The following is a 23,225-nucleotide window of genomic DNA, read 5'->3' as shown; positions in this document are numbered from 1 at the left end:
CAATGACAGCACATCCAATCCAACGAGATATTAATGTCCAACAGATCAAGCCTTTTAACCTAGTACCTCACAAAGCAGACTTGGTACAAAACGTATCATGATTACATCACTATGGTAAATATGGGGGTGCCAGGGTGTTGCTTTGGGGTGCAGAGTGTCACACACACCTTACAGCCCTGCCCACTGGGGCAAGGAAAGTACCAGGTTGCGTGTCCCCAGGAGAGGGGCTGACACAGCTGGGGAACAAGTCAAGGGCACAGCCATTGTGTGCCCAGGGGTCTGATCTGGAAGGGGGCAGGATACTGGGCTAGATGGGCCCATGGGTCAGATCCAGGGCTGTAGGGACAGGGTGGGCACTGGGCTAGCTGGGCCTGTGGCTCTATAACAGCGATGGGGGTGCAGGAGGGATGCCCACAGGCTGACCATTGCCTGAGCTTTCCCTGCTGGCAGCTCCGAGCTATCTATAGCACAGCCAGCAGGAAGTGCCAGGCAAGGGCAGGAATTCCAACAAGTCAGGCGAAATTGTTCTCATTTCCTGGTGTGCTCAGGTCAAAGGGAGGGAGCCACAGCATCAGGCCGGACGTGGCTCTTGATTTTATCTAATCACATCAGTTTAAAGAAACGTGTGCTACCGAACTGGGAGTAGAACCCAGGAGTCCAGGCTCCCAGCCCTCCCTGCTCTAAGCACTAGCCCCTGCTCCCCTCCCAGAGCTGGGATAGACCCTAGGAGTCCTGGCTTCCAGCCCGCCCCCCCTAACGACTAGACCCCACTCCGCTCCCAGAGCCGGGGAGAGAACCCAGGAGTCCTGGCTTCCAGCCCCCCTGCTCTAACAACTAGACCCCACTCTGCTCCCAGAGCCGGGGAGAGAACCCAGGAGTCCTGGCTTCCAGCCCCCCTGCTCTAACGACTAAACCCCACTCCGCTCCCAGAGCCAGGGAGAGAACCCACGAGTCCTGGCTCTCTCTACCTACAAACTCACCCACAGCACCCAGGAATTTCTCAGGGCAGCTCAATGAGGAAGGCAGGAGGGAGCCAGAGAGCAGCATAGAAGCGTGGCCAGCAGGGGGCAGCACTGCCCCCACCCTGATCCCCAGGGCTGCCAGGCCTCTGAGAACCGCCCCAGCTCAGTGCAGCCATGCTTAAAGGGACAGTGTCTTCAAACAACCACCTCCGCCTGAAAATGGTTTGCCTCTTAGCCGGCAGAGTCAGGCTTCCAGGCACCAGTTAGGGTGATGTCCGCCTTTGTGGGGTGCTTGTGTGTGACAACGGGCTCTGGCCTGCATGTGTCAGGGTGCGTGGGTCAGCGTGTATGTGTGTGTCCCTGCGTATGTGTGTATCAGTGTGTGTGCGTGTCACTGTGCGTGTGTGTCGGTGCATGTGCGTGCCAGTCTGTGAGGAGCCTGCAGTCCATCCCTCCCTCCCCCCCTGCCCGCAATCTCGCCGCCCGCCCGATAACCCAGCCGTGATAAGGGTGGGGGGAGGGGGGTAGCACTGGCTCCAGCCTGCTTGCGCCCAGACAGTCACACGTGGCTGGGACAAAGTGGCTGTATCAGGCCAAGGGCCCTGCAAGGTCAGAGATGGGAAATTGCTGAGCCAGCGCCAGCCTGGGCCACGGGGGGGTGTCGGAACCACTGGAGGATCCCCAGCTCGGGGAGGGGTGTGGGGGGTAGTGGTTAGAGCAGGGGGGGCAGGGAGCCAGGACTCCTAGGTTGTATCCCTGTTGCCCTTGGGACAATCATTCCCCTTGTCGTGCCTCAGTTTCCCCATTTGGACAACACAGGAGTTGTTTTACCACCTTTTCTCTGCAGCATGAGTCAGGCCCTGCAGCGGAAGGGCTGAGACATACCATCGCACCATCCCTGAAGCTGGCCGGACCCAGGGCCAGCAAAATGCCCCGTCTGCCCAACTCAGCACCGGCACGACGCCCGCTCTGGAGGGCGCCACGGAGAGCTGCGTCCCTTGAGGCTCCTGAGCCAGCTCTGGCCGGCCCCACAAGCTGCCCAGCTGTAGACAACAATGCGAAGGAAGTGGAATGGAAACACCCACCTTGTTTGTGCTTGTGAGCTGCCCAAGGGAGAGAGACCTGTAGGTATATATAGCACAGACTGGTCCTGGCACTCACTGTGCCAGGCGCTGCTCAGACACAGCCAGAGACAGGCCCTGCCCCAGCTGGGATCAGGGCTCCGTTGTGTCAGGCGCTGCTCAGACACAGCCAGAGACAGGCTCTGCCCCAGCTGGGATCAGGGCTCCGTTGTGCCAGGTGCTGTCCAGACACACAGCGAGAGACAGTCCCTGCCCAGGTCACTCTGTAACTAGACACAGGCAGGATTCTTCTTCCCACTTTACAGGTGGGGAAACTGAGGCACGGAGCTCTGCAGTGACTTGTCCAAGGTCACCCAGCGAGGCTACGACAGCCCTGGGCATTGAACCTGAATGTTTATCCCCCCACCTTAACCACTAGGCCACTTTGCCTCTGGAGGCACATTCTGCGGAGGTGCTGGAACTCGGGGTGCTGATGCTGCACCCGCTGGCTTGAAGTGGTTTCCATCAGATACAGGGTTTGCCATTTGGTTCAATGGCTCTCAGCGCCCCCGTCCCCCCGTCGCCCGTACACATTGCTCCAGCATCCCCTGATATTCTCTGCAGCAGAATCAAATGCTGGTCCCTAAGGTCAGCGGCCCAGAGAAAACTGACAAGTCACGTCACGTGCCAGCCGCTCCACTGAACACCGAGCCGGATCCTCCACTGCGGAAACCAGGAGGAACCCAGTGCTGCCCGTGACCCCAGCTGGGATCTGGGCCCCTGATCTCTCGTCACCTGTTCGTGATCTGAACTTGACTATGATTTTTAAAATCTCTTGACTCTTATTTATCCCCAGAACAAGGCCACTTCCCCCCACGTTCTGTGCTCCACAGAGTGTAGAAAGACTCCTGGCTCCTAGCCCCACCCTGCTCTAACCACTAGACCCCACTCCCCTCCCAGAGTTGGGGATAGAACCCAGGAGTCCTGGCTCCCAGCCCCCACCCCACTCACCTCTAACCACTAGACCCCACTCCCCTCCCAGAGCTGGGGAGAGCACCCAGGAGTCCTGGCTCCCAGCCCCGCCCCCCCCCCCCGCAACTACTAGACCCCACTCCCCTCCCAGAGCTGGGAATAGAACTCAGGAGTCCTGGCTTCTAGCCCCACCCCCTCTAACCACTAGACCCCACTCCCCTCCCAGAGCTGGGGAGAGAACCCAGGAGTCCTGGCTCCCAGCCCCCACAGCTGGAGGGCTGTGTCCCTTTCTCCCAAGCCAGGGGGGTGTCACCTTGCTGGTCCTCACCAGCGCCAGGCGCGTTGGTTCCCCGCGGGGGTCATCCCAAGGTGATCGCAGTGTTTTGTTCTCCACCCGCCAAGGTTATCGGCTCCTGGGCTGTGACTTCAAGGCTCACGCACGAGGGGGGCCCAGCCATGGCACCGCAGCGTCCGCAGTGGGTGGGGAAGGTCCCCTGGGACAGTATAAAAGGCTCCCTGCCGGACCCGGGTGCTTGCCCGGGCCGGACTGCCAGCATCAGCTGTGCAGCCGTCCCTCTGCCAGCGCGGCCACCGTCCCCAGAGTGTCCCACCTGCTGGGTGCCCAGAGAGCCAGGATGGGGAAAGCGGTAAGGGCCAGGCTCTGATTCTCTGCAGTGGGAAGGGGCCAGATGCCAGGGTGCTGGGTCTCCTTGTGGATAGCTCGAGAGTGCGTACGGGGCTAGACAGATAGGTGGATTGAGAGGGTACATGGGGATGGATGGATGGATAGATGGATAGATAGAGGGGAGTATGTGGGGCTGGATGGATGACTAGTGAGATGACTGTGCATGGGGATGAATGGATAAAGGGGGCAAATGGGGATGGATGGATAGAGAGGGTATGTGGGGATGGATGGATAGAGGGTGTGTGTGGGGATGGATGGATAGAGGGTGTGTATGGGGATGGATGGATAGAGGGGGTACGTGGGGATGGATGGATAGAGGGTGTGTATGGGGATGGATGGATAGAGGGGGTATGTGGGGATGGATGGATAGAGGGTGTGTACGGGGATGGATGGATAGAGGGGGTACGTGGGGATGGATGGTTAGAGGGTATGTATGGGGATGCATGGATAGAGGGTACGTGGGGATGGATGGATGGAGGGTGTATATGAGGAGGGATGGATAGAGGACTTTGAAATTTTTAATTTCACAGCAAGCACCCATCTGTTTTGTTATTTGACTGTCCAATTGGAGGTGGCCGGGGGTGTAATCGAGTTAGATAAATGGCGCCTCCTAGGGGCCGCAGAAGGAACAATTGGCCCAGCTGTGACACTCCCACATGGCTGGACATTTCGCAGCCAGAGGAATCCATGGACTCCTGGCACTCAGGGCTGGCCCCAATGCCCCAGGGCAGCGCTAGGGGACGCTGTGCTAGGCGACCCAGGCTCAATAGGGGGCGCTCTCCCTTCTACACCAGCCTTCTGATGGCTTAGATAACCGCTGTCAATGAGAGAACGAGGTGAACCACGCCACCCCTCGCGTTTGGGCACACGCTACGAGCCCCAGCAAACCACTTGGATGCAGTGCCTGAGGAGGAACAAAGGGATGTGAAGTCATCTGAACCAGTGCTATAGGACCCAGGAGTCCTGGCTCCCATACCTCCCTGCTCTAACCACCAGACCCCACTCCCCTCCCAGAGCCAGGGAGAGAACCCAGGAGTCCTGGCTCCCAGCCCCCCGGCTCTAACCACCAGACCCCACTCCCTTCACAGAGCCAGGCGTAGAACCCAGGGGCTGCTGAGCTGAATACCCAGGCATCGAGATGCCTTATCACCTACCGGCAGCAGTGGTAGGGCTGTTATCTTGCACAGAGACCCAACTGGGTCCCTTCAGCGCAGCCCTCTACTTGTCGAGCTCAGGGAGCAACTCCCCCAAAGGCCAACAGCAGTAGGGCTGTTCTCCTCTCCACAGGACCAATACGAGATGTACTCGGTGGAGATGGAGAAGCAGGGCGATGGTGCCGTGGACGTGAAGATCAAGAAGAAGAAGACGAACAAGGCGGTGAAGAAGAAGGAGAAGCTGGAGAGCATGAAGAAAGAGATGGACGTGGTGAGTGGGGGCAGCCGGACTGGGGGCAGCCGCAAGACTCGAACATGGGCCTTGCACAAAGCTCTGTTGCTCAAGCCGCTGGCAGTAGTAGTAGAACTGTTAGCTTCTGTGTGGAGCTAGAAGCAGCTGTAGACAACCCCCCATCTCAGTGCAATAGGCTCAGGCTCTCGGCAGACTCAGGCGGCGTCGCTGTGTCTGTCACACCCAGGGCAGCTCCCCCCTCTCCCAGCAACGGGCTCAGGCTCTCGGCAGACCCAGGTGGCGTCGCTGTGTCTGTCACACCCAGGGCAGCTCCCCCCTCTCCCAGCAACGGGCTCAGGCTCTCGGCAGACCCAGGTGGCGTCGCTGTGTCCGTCACACCCGGGGCAGCTCCCCCTTCTCCCAGTGATGGGCTCAGGCTCTCGGCAGACCCAGGCAGCGTCAGTCATGCTTGCTTCACCCACTCTGGGCTCCCTTCTCTCCTCCAGGATGATCATCAGCTCTCAGTGGAAGACCTGGAGCTGAAGTACCAAACCAACGTGAACAAGGTAAGGGCCCCCAAGATGGAGGCCAGGTAGGTCTGTGCCTCTCAAGCCAGCCCTGGATGCCATTTACTTCAGATGCCCTGCTCCAGTACAGACCGGGGGCTCGAGTACAGCACACCTTCTCTGGCTGTGCTCCCCCCCCCGAAGGTGACCATGCCCTCTACAGGATATCCCATCCCCACCGGGCTTTGAGAGCCACTGCTTTTTGGGCTGGGAGCTCCTCCTTCAATCCCCCATGTATTCAGACAGACTGTGATTTGTCCCCAAGGCTATGAGCTTCCTCTAAGCAGTGCCCCAGCCAGGTTTAGAAGGTATCTCCAGAGCTATGACCTTCCTGAGGGCAGTGCCCCAGTTGGGGTGAGAGGGACACCAGCCAGTGGGAGGAAGACTGCCATAAATAGTGCTGTTTTCAGCCCTTGCTGAGCAATCAGCTCAGGCTCTCTGCAAACTCAGACAGGCATCGGGCACATTTCAGAGCTTTTCTCCCCCACCACAAGAGCTAGAACCTGGCTTAAATTTTTTAAATGAAAGCTGAGATCCTGCAGCATTCTGCTGACTCCAGGAGCTGGGGCCTTGGCTCTCCGTCCGGCCCTGCATGCATGTTGATCTCTGGAGAGGAAGTTGAGAAAAGGTGGAGAAGCTACAGACAGGAAAGTGGGTGGACAAAGGCGATTCTGGAGATCCTAGAAACTCTCATAGCCCCACACCTTTATTGAAGCCCCACCCCCACCTAATAGCCCCACCCCTGTGAAGTAGCTCCACCCCATTTTATAGCCACTCCCCCACATAGCATAGGAGTGGCTCCAGCTCACATGGGACACTCTCTCTATCTGCATCCAGGGCATGAACAGCACAGTGGCAGGAGAGATCCTGCTCCGGGATGGCCCCAACGAGCTCAAACCCCCCAAGGGGACCCCTGAATATGTCAAATTCGCCCGCCAGCTGGCCGGGGGGCTGCAGTGCCTGATGTGGGTGGCTGCTGCCATCTGCCTCATAGCCTTCGGCATCCAGTGCGGCCAAGGAGACCTGACCAGCGCGGATAACGTGGGTACCCCATGGTGTGGGGGAGGGGTCAGGACACCTGGGTTCCATCCCTGGCTCTGGGAGGGGAGTGGGATCTAGTGAGTTAGAGCTCGGGGGAGGGGTCAGGACACCTGGGTTCCATCCCTGGCTCCGGGAGGGCAGTGGAATCTAGTGGGTTAGACTGGGGGGGCTGGGAGCCAGGACTCGTGGGTTCTATCCCTGAGTCTAGGAAGGGAGTGGGGTCCAGTGGTTAGAGCGGGGGTGGGGGGAGGAGCTGGGAGCCAGGACTCCTGGGTTCTCTCCCCAGCTGTGGGAGGGGAGCAGGTTGTCCCAGGCTCTCTGCAGACTCGGGCAGCTTGGCAAAGCAGGGGGCACCACTGGGCCAGGGGATGAGTAATAACCTTTCTCCCTGTGCCCTCCCCCTGGGCAGCTGTACCTGGCTATTGCGCTCATCGCTGTGGTGGTCGTGACCGGCTGCTTTGGCTACTACCAGGAGTTCAAAAGCACCAATATCATTGCCAGCTTCAAGAATCTTGTGCCACAGGTAAAGCAGTAGGGCTGGGAGGAGAATCCGGCCAATGATACCCCAGTCATTGCACTGGGGGTGGGGGTCTAGAGGTTAGAGCCGGGGGACTGGGAGCCAGGACTCCTGGGTTCTATCCCTAGCTCTGAGAGGGGACTGCTTAAAGCAGAGCCATACCTATGTGCTGCTGTTCCCCAGCTGCCCCACCCCAGAGGTGGCTGCATCTCAGCGCTGGGCGAGCCTTCACCGTGCGACGTCCCCGTGTGGCTGGAGCTCTAAGGTTAACGCTGACTCTTCTCGCTCTCCTAGCAAGCCACGGTGATTCGGGACGGGGACAAATTCCAGATCAACGCCAACCAGCTGGTGGTGGGTGACCTGGTGGAGATCAAGGGCGGGGACAGGGTCCCGGCCGACATCCGGATCATCTCAGCACAGGGCTGCAAGGTGCGGCGGGGGGGTCTGCCTTAGATGGGCATGGGGGTGGGGGAACATGGGGTACGTTCTGTGTGTGTGTGTGTGTGTGTGTGTGTGTGTGTGTGTTTTTCTGCCCCCTGCTGGACGGTTCCTATCCATCTGCCCAGCTGATCACTTGGGCACCCATTGATCTTCCCCCACACTCCTGGGCCTGCTCCCTCACCCCCCCCCCCACCCCACAGCCTGCCATCCACGCCAGAGGCCTCCAAGCTGGGGCAAGGGGGGGGATTCAGGGTGGCACTGACCCACTGGGCTCTCTCTTGCAGGTGGATAACTCATCTCTGACAGGGGAGTCCGAGCCCCAGACCAGAGCCCCCGAGTGCACCCACGAGAGTCCCCTGGAGACCAGGAACATCGCCTTCTTCTCCACCATGTGCCTGGAAGGTGCCAGCAGGGAAGGGTCCCATTGGAGCGTGAAGGGGAGACCCAGCTGGGGGCGCTCTCCCCCTAGCAGTCAGGGCTGGCCCCAATGCCCCAGCATGGCACTAGGGGGCGCTGTGCTGCAGGGAGCGGGGTGGGGGGCTCTCCCCGGCAGCCAGGGCTGGCCCCGTTCGTGGGTGGAGTGTGGGATGGCTCAGTGGCAGGCGCTGTCTCTAAATTCCCTCCTGTGGTTTCAACTGGATACAAGATTCTCCTTCATATCCTGTCCTAAATCATTGTGCCGTGTTGCTGTGAGGTTGTTCCCCTGCTGCCCTGCCCCAGAGGTGGCTGCATCTCAGTGCCAAGCAAGCCCTCCCTGGGCACTGTTATATGCAGCTGTTCCCCAGCTGCCCCACCCCAGAGGTGGCTGCATCTCAGCACCGGAGAGCCCTCCCTTGGATCCTTTGTGGCTTAGGCCACTCCAGTCATTGTGCAGTTGTGTCAGCTCCATCCCGCCCCGCAGGCACCGCCACCGGCATCATCGTTAACACTGGAGACCGCACCATCATCGGGCGCATCGCCAGCCTGGCCTCGGGCGTGGAGAACGAGAAGACGCCCATCGCCATCGAGATCGAGCACTTTGTGGATATCATCGCCGGCCTGGCCATCTTCTTCGGGGGAACCTTCTTCATCGTCGCCATGGTGATCGGCTACCCCTTCCTCAAGGCCATGGTCTTCTTCATGGCCATCGTGGTGGCCTACGTGCCTGAGGGGCTGCTGGCCACCGTCACGGTAAGTCCCCCTTGACCAGCCCTTGCAGGGTCCTGACTCCGAGCTGGTCTCACAAGGGATCCAGTCCAGGTTTTGTGCCAGCTTCACCCTGACTTCAATCCAGTCCCACAATGAACCCAGTCTGGGTTTTCTTTCAGGTTCATCTTGACTCCAATCCAGTCTCACACTAGATCCGGTCCAGGTTTTATACATAGTTTGCCTCCGATCTTGCTTTGTGCTGGTGCTGGTCGATGTTTTACGTTGTTTTCACACTAGTGCCAATCCGGCCTCACACCAAATCCAGACCAGATTTAATGCAGTGGTTAGACTGACTTTGAGCCAGTTTTGTATTACGTCCAGCCCAGGTTTTGTGCCGCATTTAGGCTGATTCCGATCCGGTCTCAGTGTGGAGTCAGTCTCGGTCTTCAGCCTCATTCTGGATCCGGTTCAGGTTTTGTGGTGTTTAGACTGACTCCGATCTGGTGTAACACTGGATTCTGTGTTAGACTGGCTCTCATCCAGTTTTATAGTGAATCCAGTCCAGATTTTATAAATAGTTTGAGTCCAAGATCATTTCGTATTGGTCCAATAATAGATCCAGATTCAGAGTCTTTCAGACAGTATTCAGGGACTGGTTTCACACCAGATCCAGTCCGGATTTTGCAGTATTTGGACCAACTCCTAATCCAGTTCCACACTAGATCCAGTCTAGATCAGCGTTTCTCAAATGTGGCCACCAGGGGCTTTTCTTGCGACTGGGGGGCTCAAAGCCGTGCCTCTCCCCCAGGGCCACCAGAAGGGGTTGGTCCCTTCCCCCCTCTGGAGCCACAAATGCCAGAGAAGCAGGCGGCCAGTGAGGCCCCACCTTCCTGGGGGTGGTGAGGCTCGGGCTTCAGCCCTGGGGCAGCAGGGGGCAGGCTCCGGTCGTGGGACTTCGGGCTCGGGCTCCGGCCCTGGACCCAGCCATGCGGCAGCGGACTGTAGTGGCGGGCTCCGGCCCACAGCCACAGGGCTTCGGGGTCTGGCCCTGGACCCTGGGCTCACTGCCCCCCCACTGCCCCTGGCCCACCATCCTCCCCCCCATTACCCCTGGCCCCCACCTCCTCCCTGACCCACCATCCTCTCCCCCCATTACCCCTGGCCCCCACTATCTCCCCGGCCCACCATCCTCCCGCCCATTACCCCTGGCCCCCACTCCCTTCCTGACCCACAATCCTCCCCACCATTACCCCCAGCCCCCACTCCCTCCCTGACCCACCATCCTCCCCCCCATTACCCCTGGCCCCCACTCTCTCCCTGGCCCACCATCCTCCCCACCATTACCCCTGGCCCCCACTCTCTCCCTGGCCCACCATCCTCCCCACCATTACCCCCAGCCCCCACTCTCTCCCTGGCCCACCATCCTCCCCCCAATCCCCCCTGGCTCCCTTCCCACCTCCCCATCCAGGGCTTAATTTGTCCCCTGGCTGAGTAAGCCTCCTGTGAAAATTGATATTTGTACGGTTGTTAATATCACCATTCACAGCCTCCCAGCTAGCTAGCAAGTCTGCCATGAAAAGGGATATTAACAAACATACAAACATCACTTTTCACAGCAGCCGACTTCCTTAGCTACAAGTCTTTTTTGAAAAGGCAACCAAAGCCACAAGAAACAACAACAAAAGACAAGAATGGGCATAGCACCTTATTTGTGTTTCTAGGCTGCTTAGGTCCCGTGAAGAATAGAGAACTGGACATTATTATTGAGTCCGCAAAAAAATCCTACATAAATAAATGACAATGATTTGGGCGTGTCTATGTGCATAGTTATTCGTTTTTCCTCAAGTTAATTAAGTATTTTAAGAAAAAAATTGTCAGTGCGGCCACCAGCAAGAATTTCTTGTGAGAACCCCGGTCTAGACTGGGTGCAGCATTCGATCGGGATTTACCCTGACTCCATTCCAGGTTTCAGGCTGTGTTTAGATGGTCTCCAATCCAATCTGAGTTTTCTACAGTGCTCACATGAGCTCAGATCTAGTCTCTCATTGCATCTAGTATAGATTTTGCATCATGATGTTTACACTAACTCTGATTCAGTTTCAAATTGAATCCAGTCCAGATTGCGTGCAGTGTTTAGACTGACTCTGATCCAGTTTTATACTTGATTCAATCCAGATTTTGTGCAACATTCCTACTGACTGAGTGATCTGGTCTCACATCTGATATACTTTGCTGTTTATGCTGACTCTGATCTTTCTTCCTTCCCTCCCTCCCTTCCTCCCCTGGCAGGTCTGTCTCTCACTCACAGCCAAGCGTCTGGCTCGAAAGAACTGCGTGGTGAAGAATCTAGAGGCGGTGGAAACTCTGGGCTCCACCTCTGTCATCTGCTCCGACAAAACGGGTACCCTGACCCAGAACCGCATGACTGTCTCCCATCTCTGGTTCGACAACCAGATTCACACGGCTGACACCACAGAGGACCAGTCAGGTATGGGACACTGTTCAACCAGCTGCTGCCATCCCGAGGTGGCTGCATCCCAGCGCCGGGCGAGCTGTCCCAGTCCGGTGTTATGTGCAGTGGTTCCCCAGCTGTCCCGCCCCAGAGGTGGCTGCATCTTGGCACCAGGCAGGCTTTTCCCATGCAGCATTATGTGTGGCTGTTCCCCAGCTGCCCCGCCCCAGAGGTGACTGCATCTCAGCGCCAGGCAAGCCATCCCTATCCGGTGTTATATGCAGTGGTTCCACAGCTGCCCCACCCCAGAGGTGGCTGCATCTCAGCACCCCCGCTTCTCTGGTGCTTTGAGACATTTCAGGTCGGAAGCGGGACAGGGAACTCCTCGGCTGTTATATCAATCTCTCTCCCCTTCAGGGCAGAGCTTCGATCAGTCATCGGAGACATGGAGAGCTCTGTGCAAGATTGTGTCTCTCTGCAATCGAGCTTTCTTCAAATCAGGCCAGGATAACGTGCCGGTGCCCAAGGTACTGCCCAGTATGCAGGAGAGACGAGACTGGCGATATAGACAGCTTGACCACCTATCATTTAATGGGGACTTAGATCTGACATACAAAATGGGCTCAGCAGGGGGCGCTCTCCCCTGGCGGGCGCTGTGCTGCAGGGAGCAGAGTGAGGAGGGGGCACAGCAGGGGGCGCTCTCATGCTGGTCATTAAAAGATCTCATGACTCTAGTCTCAAGAATCAGGCAGTTTCTCTCTTGCTGCTCCAGCTCAGGATAATTCCACTGTGCCTCCGACCTGAGCGTTCATTTAGATGTGGCATTATTTTCCCTGCCATAACTGTTCAGTGGTGTCGCTGTGCGGCTGTTCCCCAGCTGCCCCGCTCCAGAGGCGGCTGCAGCTGAGCGCTGGGAGAGTCATCCCCATGTGGTGTTATGTGCAGCTGTTTCCCAGCTGCCCCACCCCAGAGGTGGCTGCATCTCAGCACTGCTTGGGAGTCCAGATTCCACTCACCTGTTCTCCCTTCTCCAGAGGATCGTGATTGGAGACGCCTCAGAGACGGCGCTGTTGAAGTTCTCCGAGATCACGCTGGGGAATGTCATGGAGTACCGGGAGCGCTATAAGAAAGCCTGTGAAATCCCCTTCAACTCCACCAACAAATTCCAGGTCAGCAGGGGTTTGCGTTCTGGTCCTGCTAGGCCTTCAGCTCCAGTTAGGAGGATAAGAACCTTCTACTGCTACCAGCGGATGTAGTGACTCCCAGAGAGGGAGACAGGACCCAGGTGTCCTGACTCCAAGACCCCTGCTCAAACCACTAGGCCCCACTCCCCTCCCAGAGCTGGAGCTAGAACCCAGGAGTCCTGACTCCCAGTACCCCTGCTCTAACCACTAGGCCCCGCCCCCCTCCCAGAGCTAGGGATAGAACCCAGGAGTCCTGATCCTCCTGCTCTCCGCACAGCTGTCCATCCACGAGTTGGAGGACCCACGGGACCCCCGGTACCTGCTGGTGATGAAGGGGGCCCCGGAGCGGATCCTGGAGCGCTGCGCCACCATCATGATCAAGGGGCAGGAACTGCCCCTGGACGAGCAGTGGAAGGAGGCATTCCAGACGGCGTACATGGACCTGGGGGGGCTGGGAGAGCGTGTGCTGGGTAAGGGGGCATGGGTGGGGGCTGGGGTAGGGTGTGCGGGGTAAGGAGGCATGGATGGGGGCTGGGGGTGGGCATGCTGGGTAAGGGGTGGGGGGCATGGATGCGGGGGGGGCTTAGGGAGCGGGAGGTGCCCGGGTGTGGGGCACGTGGGACTGAGGTGGGGGGCTCTGTGCGTGGGACTCATGGGGCCAAGGCTGGAGGCCCCCCAAGGTGTGGAGGGCAGGTGGGCAGATCAGGGGGGGAATTCCCAGTCCTAAGGGGGAGGGAGGATCCTCGGGAATGGGGCACGTGGGACTGCGGTGCTGGGGGGGAACCCCAGTGCCCCACCCCTCACGGGCTCTGTTCCCTGCAGGGTTCTGCCACCTGTACTTGGACCCAGGGCAGTTCCCACGCGGCTTCTCCTTCGACACAGAGGAGATGAACTTCCCCACCAGTGGGCTCTGCTTTGCCGGCCTCATCTCCATGATCGACCCGCCCCGCGCCACCGTGCCCGACGCCGTCATGAAGTGCCGTACTGCCGGAATCCGGGTACGGCGCCACTGCCCCGGGGAAGCTCACAGCTTCAGAGACCCCTCCCCCACCCTGGCTGGGACACTGTCCTGGGGAAGCTCACAGCTCCAGAGTCCCCTCCCTGAAGCTGCCACCTGGAGCGCTGACGCCCTTCCCTCACCCCCAGGTTATCATGGTGACTGGAGATCACCCCATCACGGCCAAGGCGATTGCGGCTAGCGTGGGCATCATCTCGGAGGGCAGTGAGACAGTGGAGGACATCGCCACCAGGATGCGCATCCCCGTGGAGCAGGTCAACAAGTGGTGAGATCCCCGCCCAGAGCTGGGAGAGAACCCAGGAGTCTTGGCTCCCAGCCCGCCCTGCTCTAACCCCTAGACCCCACTCCCCTCCCAGAGCCAGGGATAGAACCCAGGAGTCCTGCATGGTGGCTCAGCAGAGGGCATTGTGTGGGGTTTCTCAGCAAGGGGCTCTGTGCTGCAGGGGATGCTGTGTGGGTGGCATAGGCGCTGACTCTGTGGGTGCTCTGGGGCTGGAGCACCCACAGGGAAAAATTGGTGAGTGCTCTGCAGCTCCCCGTCCCCCCGCCCCAGCTCACCTCCGCCTCCTCCCCTGAGCGCGCCGTTGCATCCTGCTTCTGCCCCGGCTCCCAGCGCTTGCACCGTGCTGGGAGGGAGGAGGGGGAAAGTGGAGCAAGCAGGGAAGGAGGCGGGGCCGGGGCGGGGATTTGGGGAGGGGTCCAATAGGGGCATGGAGGGGGCTGAGTTGGGGTGGGGACTTTGGGGAAGGGGTTGGAATGGGGGCGGGGCCAGGGGCGGAGGGGGTGTGAGTACCCACCGGCGCCGAGAAAAGTTGGCAGGGGTCACTGTGTGGGGTGGCTCAGCAGTGGGGGCTCTCTCTCCCTCCCCAGGGAAGCCCGGGCTTGCGTGGTGAACGGGGGGCAGCTGAAGGACATGGAAACCGAGGAGCTGGTTGAGATCCTGAAGATGCACCCTGAGATGGTCTTCGCCCGGACCTCCCCCCAGCAGAAACTGATCATTGTAGAGAGCTGCCAGAAACTGGTGAGGCACCCAGGAGCTAACCCACCCGCTCCCTCTGCCTATTGCCCTGTGCTCAGTCCTTCGTCTCTGGTTTTCACGTTCCTTCTTTCTTTTTCGTTTTCTTTCATATTCTTTCTTTTCTTGGCTTTCTCTGGCTTTCACATATTTTCTTATTGTTCACTTTATTGTGTTTTTATGGCTCTTTCTTTCTTTCTTTCTTTCTTTCTTTCTTTCTTTCTTTCTTTCTTTCTTTCTTTCTTTCACCCTCCCCCAATGTTCTCCCTCCCTTCCGCCGTGTCCCCCACCCCCATGACCTGCCTGTCTCCCCTCCACAGGGTGCCATTGTGGCTGTGACAGGCGACGGGGTGAATGATTCCCCGGCTCTGAAGAAGGCTGATATCGGGGTGGCCATGGGCATCGCTGGCTCTGATGCTGCCAAGAATGCGGCCGACATGATCCTGTTGGACGACAATTTTGCCTCCATTGTCACCGGCGTGGAGCAAGGTGCTCATGGAGCGGGGGGCTTAGACCCCAAATGGGCCAGGCAGCCTGGGGGCCAGCAGGGGGCGCTCTCCCTAGGGTGTGGGGGGCACTGACAATGCAGCTGGGACCTCAAGAGGGGCTGAGAGCATCTCCCAAGCAATTGGGAGCTCTCCCCAGGACAGGGTCGGAGGGTACTGGGGGGAGGTTCGGATGTCTCCCTGGCAAGGGGGTGCTCTGACGGCTGTGTTCCTGCCCAGGTCGCCTGATTTTTGACAACCTGAAGAAATCCATCGCGTACACCCTGACCAAGAACATCCCAGAGCTGACCCCGTATCTGATCTACATCACGGTCAGCGTCCCCCTGCCCCTGGGCTGCATCACCATCCTCTTCATCGAGCTCTGCACTGACATTGTGAGTACGGGTGCTGGGCTGCAGGCAGCAGGGCGGGGGCTCTCCCCTGGCAGTCAGGGCTGACCCCGATGCCCCAGCATGGAGTTAGGGGGCACTGTGCCTCAGGGACCAGGGCGGGGGCTCTCCCCTGGCAGTCAGGGCTGGCCCTGATGTCCCAATGCAGTACTAGGGGTGCGCTTTGCTGCAGGCAGCTGGGTGGGGGCGCTCTCCCGGACACCTGGGTTCCTCAGCCCCGCGAGTCTCTCTCGTTCTCCCCGCTAGTTCCCCTCGGTGTCCCTGGCCTACGAGAAAGCTGAAAGCGACATCATGCACCTGAAGCCCCGGAACCCACGGCGCGACCGTCTGGTGAACGAAGCCCTGGCTGTGTACTCCTACTTCCAGATAGGTGCGTCCCCCGCAGGACGCCTGGGTTCTAGCCCCAGCTCTGGGATGGGAGTGGGGCCTAGTGGGTAGAGCAGGGGGGCCTGGGAGCCAGAGGATCCAGTTTGAAACCTCTGTCCCCCCTTTTTCATAGCTCACCATATATGAACCTCTAGTTCTGGTAGCTTCCCCACATTAATTAACCCTCTTTGAGGGACTGACATTGGGTCAGATTTGGGGGGCAAGGGGTGGCTCTGACATATGGGCAGCGGGGCTGGACTTCAGGGGCGGAGCCAAACAGAGCTCATCCCGCCTCCCTGTTAGAACTCATGGGTGGAGCCACACACAGCTGGCCTTGTCTCCCATCCCTCCCTGTTGGGAGCCAGCAGGGGGCAGCACCAAGTCCCCAGGGTGCCGGGGGCATCCCACCCTCATGGCTTTTCCTCCCTCCCCCCACTTGCCCAGGGGCCATCCAGTCCTTCGCCGGCTTCACGGACTACTTCACGGCCATGGCCCAGGAGGGCTGGTTCCCCCTGCTCTGCGTGGGGCTGCGGGCCCAGTGGGAGAATGACCACCTCCAGGACCTGCAGGACAGCTACGGGCAGGAGTGGGTGAGTGATGGACCATCCGAGATAACAGCTGCTGCCAGGAAATGAAGCAGCTAGATCCACTTAGAGGATAACAGCCGTACTGCTGCTGCTGGGGAATGGAGCGACTCCATTAGCCCCACCTAGAGGATAACAGCCGTACTGCTGCTGCCAGTCTACTGGAGAGACCTCTGTTAACTTTAGCTCCCGTGGTGGAGGTCTGGACTGTGAATCTCAGTGTGTGGGGGTCCAACCCCTCGCCCCAGGGCGGGAAGGTTGGTAGCAAGGCCTGGGATACCAGGGTGGTTCCTTCTTGAATGTCAGTGTACAGGCAGGAGACTGGCTGGCTCAAGGGAATGGGGCTCAGCGCCTTTCCCCTCTAGGGGGCGCCGTCTCCGATCTGGCCCCAGGGCCTGGGGGACTGGCTGGCTCAGGGGACTGGGGAATGGGACATGGGGTCTGTCCCCATGTGGATGGTGATGGAGGCTGACTCTGACTGGTCGCTGTCCCCGCCCTCAGACATTTGGGCAGCGCCTGTACCAGGAATACACCTGCTACACCGTCTTCTTCATCAGCATCGAGATGTGTCAGATCTCAGATGTCCTCATCCGCAAGACTCGCCGTCTCTCCGTCTTCCAGCAGGGCTTCTTCAGGTGAGCAGGGAGCCCGCAGGCCACTGGGGAGAGAACCCAGGAGTGCAGGCGACCTGTTTTTCTCCGGCCATGCCCCAGCTGCCTACCTTCCCCCAGAGTCAGCTGCATCTCAGCGCCCGGCGAACCATCCCCATGTGGTGTCATTGTGCGGCTCTTCCCCCGCTGCCCCGCCCCAGAGGTGGCTGCATCTCAGCACCGGATGAGCCAGCTCTATGCAGGGTTATGTGCAGATGTTCCCCAGCTGCCCCACCCCAGAATCAGCTGCATTTCACCCACCCCCGTGTGGCGTCACTGTGCAGCTGTTCCCTAGGTGCAGTGCCCCAGAGGTGGCTGCATCTCAGTGCCGAGCAAGTCATTCGCTAGCATCCTCCCAGGTGTAAGACGCTACAAGATGGGGGTTTGGTCTTGGGTGTCCCTGTATCACTGGCGGCTGGGTGGTCCTGCCTATTCAGCTGCACGGAGAGCGTGTCAGCCAGGGGCAGCTGCCATTCGCTGGCCTCACCCGAGCTCACGGTCTGCTTCTGTGGCAGGAATAAAATCCTGGTGATCGCCATCGTGTTCCAGCTCTGCCTGGGCTGCTTCCTGTGCTACTGTCCCGGCATGCCGAACATCTTCAACTTCATGCCCATCCGGTGAGAGCTGGGCTACCCCCTGCTGGTTCAGCCCGGCGCTAGGGGGCGCTGTGCTGCGGGGGGGCGGGGTGGGGGCTCTCCCCTGGCAGGCAGGGCTGGATCTGACTCCCCCAGCGTGGTGCTAGGGGGCGCTATGCTGCGGGGGGCAGGGTGGGGGCTTTCCCCGGGCAGTCAGGGCTGGACCCGGTGCCCCAGCGTGGAGCTAGGGGACGCTGTGCTGCGGGGGGCAGGGTGGGGGCTTTCCCCTTGCAGTCAGGGCTGGACCCGGTGCCCCAGCGTGGCACTAGGGGGCGCTGTGCTGTGGGGGGCAGGGTGGGGGCTCTCCCCAGGCAGGCAGGGCTGGACCCAGAGCCCCTGGAAGGCACTGTGCTGCTCCAGAAACCAGCGTTGGTTCTTCAGCCTGGCTTAGCGACTGCTAAGGGCTCAGCGCTGTGGCTGAGCAGGTGCTGCCGTCTCGTTCTCCATGGCTAAGGTCTCTCTCCCGGCTCCTATCCAGATTCCAGTGGTGGCTGGTGCCGTTGCCTTACGGCATCCTCATCTTCGTCTATGATGAAATCCGAAAGCTCGGAGTCCGCAGGCACCCCGGAAGTGAGTAACCGAGAGATCACGCGAGCAGCTGTTCCCCAGCTGCCCTGCCCCAGAAGGGGCTGCGGTTCAGGGCCAGGGGAGCCATCCCCATGTGGCATTATGTGCGGCTGTTCCCCAGCTGCCATGCCCCAGAGGTGGCTGCATCTCTGCACCGGGCGAATATAACCTATCAGGGTACAAGTCAGATTAATGAGCTGCTGTGTCCCCCCTATCCTGCAACCCTGGGTGCTTTAATGCCTTGCTGAAGTAGCTCCCAGCTGGGCTGCTCACAACCTAACAGGGTGCAAACCACACCGGCAAGTCTGTGTGTAACAGCAGCCTGCCAGCCACCCCCTGGCTCTCCCCAGCCTGGGTTATATGGCAGGGTGACCCCAACACCCCCCCAGTCTTAGATTCCCCCCCAGAAATGCCTGTCCCACCCTGCCTGGTCCTCTCCTCGACAGTACAAACTCTTTTAAGTTCATTGTTCCTGTAAGACAATGGTTTTCAACCTGTGGGCCGCACACTGCCCGGGAGTCCGCAGGCTGCGTCTAAGATTTCCAAAGGGGTCCACGCCTCCATTCAAAATGTTTTTAGGGGTCTTCAAATGGAAAAAAAGGTTGAAAACCCCCTGCTTTAAGGGACCCATGTGCCGGCTTTCCCACCCGCAAGTATTCGAACCCTTCCATTTAAACTGGGGGGATTAGCTAAACCAGGAAAACCAGCTGATTCACGAGCCAGAGAGACCGCTTTTAAGTGAGGCCATGTTAACGAGGCATAAAAATGAGAAACGGCCCCAAGAGACGAGGTTTCCAAAGGCCTAACCGAACAAACGATAGCAGAATCATTGATTGCAGTGCTGCAGATTCGATCGCACGGTGTTTTAATAGCGCGTGCTGCGAAGAACCACAGGAGCCCCATGAAAGAGCAACTCGCACCGTGTCAGGGGCTCCCTGCCCTGCAGATTGCTGACCAGCTTTCAGGCCGGGACACGCCCCCCCCCCCCCCCCCCGCCACGAGTCCAGAGCCGATTTCCTGTCTCTCTCCTGGGGCAGAGAGGGCAGGGCAGGGCGAGAGATGGGGTGCCGTGGGGCAGCTGCCCCTTCGTTTTATAGGCCAGTCCCCGCATGTAGGGTGAGCAGACAGCAAGTGTAAAAAATCGGGACGGGGGTGGGGGGTAATAGGTGCCTATATAAGAAAAAGCCCCCAAACTCAGGACTGTCCCTATAAAATCGGGACATCTGGTCACCCTACCCCTAGGGCAAAGCGCTTTCAGCGAGGAGCCAGGCGGCAGCTGGCTGGGGAAGAAAGGAAACTCCGTGCTGGCTCTTTGCTAAAAATATAGATTTTTTTTTTTTTTTGCGCCGCCCACTGCCCTGAGAACCAGGTAACGGGCCATCAGCCTTGTTCACAGCAGGCTCAGGTGGCTACTTGCCCTTTGTCACGGAGGAACTGGTTTGGCCGCTCCCCAGATTTCTCTGGAAAACAGCCTTTGAGTCGATAGCTCGGCTTGTGTTTCTAACTGCACCTCCGGGCCATCTGCCACCGTGTTATTGCCCAGCAAATCCTGAGTTTTTCAGTGCTACCGCGCGAGGCCTTGTAAAAACTGTCGTACAGTAGTGTGTGGGTTGAGGCGTATTCTGGCACCGTGCGTCATCCCAGTCTGGCGTCAGGTGCGGCTGTTCGCCAGCTGCCCCACCCCAGAGATGGCTGCATCTCAGTCCTGCCAAGCTACACCCATGCAGCGTGATATGCAGCTGTTCCCCAGCTGCCCCACCCCAGAGATGGCTGCATCTCAGCCCTGGGCAAGCTATGCCCATGCAGCGTTATATGCAGCTGTTCCCCAGCTGCCCCACCCCAGAGATGGCTGCATCGCTGCCCCAGTTACACGCTCTAACACTGGGATCCTCCACAGGTCCAGCAATCTCACTGTATTATTCATTCTTCTTTTCCACAGGCTGGTGGGACAAAGAACTTTACTACTAAAGGCAAAGCTCTGCCCCACGGCTGCTGCTGCCCCCGGCCTCTTGCAGCATCTCAGAGCTTACACCCACCCCCTCAGTGCAGCAAAAGAGATACAGATGCCCACGCCGTGCTCCCGGTCCCTGCTTCACCAACCTGGAAACTACTGGAGAATGCAAACCCCTCGGGCCAGGGGCACCAGCCATGGAGGGAACAAGACTGGCCCACTCGCTTCAGTTCATAGCTAGGCCCTGCTGGCTCTTTTTGAGTAGTTGGAAGCAGGACGCCTGGGTTCTACCCCTGGCTCTGGGAGGGGAGTGGGGTCTAGTGGTTAGAGCAGGGCAGCTGGGAGCCAGGACTCCTGGGTTCTATCCCCAGCTGTGGGAGGGAAGTGGGGTTGAAGGGCTAGAGTGGGGGTGGGAGGCAGGACTCCTGGGTTCTCTCCCTGGCTGTGGGACGGGAGTGGTGTCTAGTGGTTAGAGCGGGGGGGGGGTTAGGAGGCAAGACTCCTGGGTTCTCTCCATATCGCTCGGTTTCCCACTGGTCAGGCACTGCTCACCCTTCCTCTTGCTGGGGTGGGGGAGCTTTAGCAGACGCCCGGTTCCCACGGCAGGCGTGGCTAGGTAGCGTTGGCTTTCAGCCAGACTCTCTCTGAAGCGATAGGACACAGAGGGCCGGACAGACATCAATTCCCAGCTCACCCAGACTTGGGAGACCTCCCTCGCTTGCATCACACAGACCCAGGACGGGAAAATGCTCCATGAGGGGCTGACAGACGGGCGTCCTGCCTCCCTGTGTTCCCAGGGGAGCTGGCCCAGTGGGGTTCCATTGACCCCCTAAGTGGGATGGCAGCTTGGAGAACAAGCAAGAGGAGTTTGTGGGACAGAGCAGGACTATAGCCCTCCCCCCCCCCGCCACTCTGAGCATCTGCCCATCTAGCCTGGTATCCCGTCTGCAGCACCTACCCTGATATCCCGACACCAGCATCTATCACCTATCTAGCCTGAGATCCTGTTCCCTTCGTGCTCCCCCCGATCAGATCCATGGGCCCATCTAGCCCGGTATCCGGCCTCCACCCTGGCTCAGACCCCCGGGCCCCACTCCCCCTCACTGATCTGTGCTGGATTCCTCGGCAGAAGGAGCATAGCTCCCACAATGCACCTGGCTGCCCCATGGCAGAGGCCTTAATTCCAGCCTGACCCCCAGGTGGGGCTCACCCCTCCCAAAAACTAGGGCCCCCTGTCCACCCAGCTACTACCAGCAGGAACCCCCCCACACACACACACCACTCCAGACACCCCAGCCCTGGGAATCAGCGACAGCAGGGGCAGGTCAGGCTGCTCCCCGGGGATAAAAATCAACTGTTTATTTTTTAATTATTAACGAAAAATATCCAATAGATCATTTAATTTAAATGGGATTTTTTTTGATTGACGTCAAATCCAGTTTTCTTTTAACAAACAAACCGCTCTGAGATCCCAGCCGCCTCCACTCACTGCAACCCAAATAACCCAGCAGGCCACATTTGCTGCCAACGTTGTACAGAAAATTAAGCCACCAAGTGGCCGGAAATCGCCGGCTCAGTGGCAGGCCCCCAAGTGTGCTGAAGGGCTAACCCCGCTGTTGACAACAGCTGCCGAGGGAGAACGTTCTTCAGTTCCAGCTGTATTCAGCTCCAAAGTTAGGAACGCGCGGGAGAGCCGAGCGAGCAGAAAAGCTCGTTTTCCTCTTCAAATGTATGAACAAAAACCTATGCACAAAATCTCCAAGTGCTAAAGTCTTGAAGGATTTGGTGACCAAAACCAAATACTTCCAACCACTAACTCCAGATAACCTTTCGTTTGTCTGATTTAAAATGAGTTTTAAACGCCAACTCTGTTTTGATAAACCTACTTGTCCTTCTTATGGCTCCAGCATATTGAAAGTCGTTTTACTGAACTCATAAAAACCATTTTAAAACGCTGATTTTGTGCCTTGTTAAATGAATTCCCATTTTTTAAAGGCAAACCATATTTCTGAGTCTTCTTATGTATCCAGCACAGTCAAGGTTGTTCCAGTGAACCCATAAAAACAGTTTTAAAAGGCTGGTTTTGTGCCTTCCTAAATTAATCCCATCTTAAACACAAACCATATTTTGATAAACTTACTCAGTCTTCGGATCAAAATACGGTTTGCTTTTAAAAGGGGGGAATTCATTTCAAAAAGGCACAAAACCTGCCTTTTAAAATGGCTTTTATTCGTTAAACAAAATGACCTTAAAATGTGCTGGCCACAGAAGACGCACATTTAAGGTCATTTTATTTAATTATAAGAACCATTTTTGAAAGGTTGGTTTGGTGCATTTTTCATTGAGTTCCAATCTCCATTCAACGGCAGCTTGACACGAATCATGAGCAGAAAAAACGATCATGCAAATAAGGAATGCGTCATTTGCTGTTTTCTAATGCTCCGAAAAATTCAGCCCTTGAACAAACAGTTGTTAGGCTACAGAATTGCTTAAATAAATGTTTACAGCTATTTCAGCAATTCTGTAGCTTGGCAGCCATTTATCCAGGGGCTTAATGTTTATGGGGTTTGGATTTCTTAGAAAACAGTGAACGACACACTCCTCATTCGCCAGATCCTTATTTTGCCTTTTGCCCCCGGTTAGCAAAAAGCAGGAGCAAATTCAGCATCAAGGCCAGGAATCAACACGTGGGGTCTCAGGTGCAGAACTGGGGAAGGGGGAAATGATGGGGATACACGAGAGAGAGTCCAGAGGAAAGTGACAAAAATGAGCAAACCCTGAGCTGGGAGGGAAGGATAAAAACCCTGGGCTTGTTTAGTCTTGCGAGAAAACAACTGAGTGGGGATCTGAGAACAGGCTGCAACCATGTTTAGGGCCCTTCTGAGGAGGACGGAGATCGATTGTTCTCCACAAAGGCAGGACAAGCAAGAATGGGCTTAACCTGCAGCCAGGGAGATGGAGGTTGGATATTAGGAAAAACTCTCTAACTCCCGGGGAATTCAGCTCTGGAATTGGTGGCCAAGGGAGGCCGTGGGATCCCCACCATTGGAGGTTCTTAGGACTAGGTTGGCCAAACCCCCATCAGGGCTGGGCTAGGGTTACTGGGTCCTGCCTCAGTGCAGGTCTGGCCTGGGTGGGCTCTGAGTCCC

The 23,225-nt window shown here is 58.0% G+C and overlaps 2 protein-coding genes across 2 annotated transcripts in view; one reads left to right on the top strand and one right to left on the bottom strand.

The window, feature by feature from the left end:
* The window catches only part of LOC102937842 (B-cell receptor CD22), a 280,912-nt gene that overhangs the window by 47,423 nt on the left and 210,264 nt on the right, over positions 1-23,225 (bottom strand). The gene's annotated exons all lie outside the window — the stretch shown is intronic.
* ATP4A (ATPase H+/K+ transporting subunit alpha) lies at positions 5,070-21,355 on the top strand. The gene is made up of 22 exons (XM_037883368.2): positions 5,070-5,105; positions 5,573-5,632; positions 6,470-6,673; positions 7,083-7,196; positions 7,485-7,619; positions 7,916-8,033; positions 8,533-8,801; positions 11,049-11,247; positions 11,629-11,738; positions 12,246-12,380; positions 12,673-12,865; positions 13,218-13,393; positions 13,542-13,678; positions 14,284-14,434; positions 14,749-14,917; positions 15,154-15,308; positions 15,570-15,693; positions 16,134-16,279; positions 16,775-16,908; positions 17,439-17,540; positions 18,037-18,128; positions 20,065-21,355. Exons 1-22 carry the CDS (start codon positions 5,085-5,087, stop codon positions 20,091-20,093), a joined length of 2,973 nt encoding a protein of 990 aa, XP_037739296.2. The 5' UTR covers positions 5,070-5,084; the 3' UTR covers positions 20,094-21,355.

This window comes from Chelonia mydas, chromosome 24 (genome assembly GCF_015237465.2).
Source record: "Chelonia mydas isolate rCheMyd1 chromosome 24, rCheMyd1.pri.v2, whole genome shotgun sequence".
Classification (NCBI taxonomy): Eukaryota; Metazoa; Chordata; order Testudines; family Cheloniidae; genus Chelonia; species Chelonia mydas.
This window is presented reverse-complemented; position numbering and strand designations above follow the sequence as displayed.

Excerpts from the sequence above, each read along its gene's own strand:
- ATP4A (XM_037883368.2), top strand. The coding sequence starts at position 5,085 with ATGAAGAAAGAGATGGACGTG. Across the intron at positions 7,197-7,484 it reads TCAAGAATCTTGTGCCACAG|CAAGCCACGGTGATTCGGGA; the intron begins GTAAAGCAGTAG and ends TCGCTCTCCTAG. Across the intron at positions 7,620-7,915 it reads TCTCAGCACAGGGCTGCAAG|GTGGATAACTCATCTCTGAC; the intron begins GTGCGGCGGGGG and ends TCTCTCTTGCAG.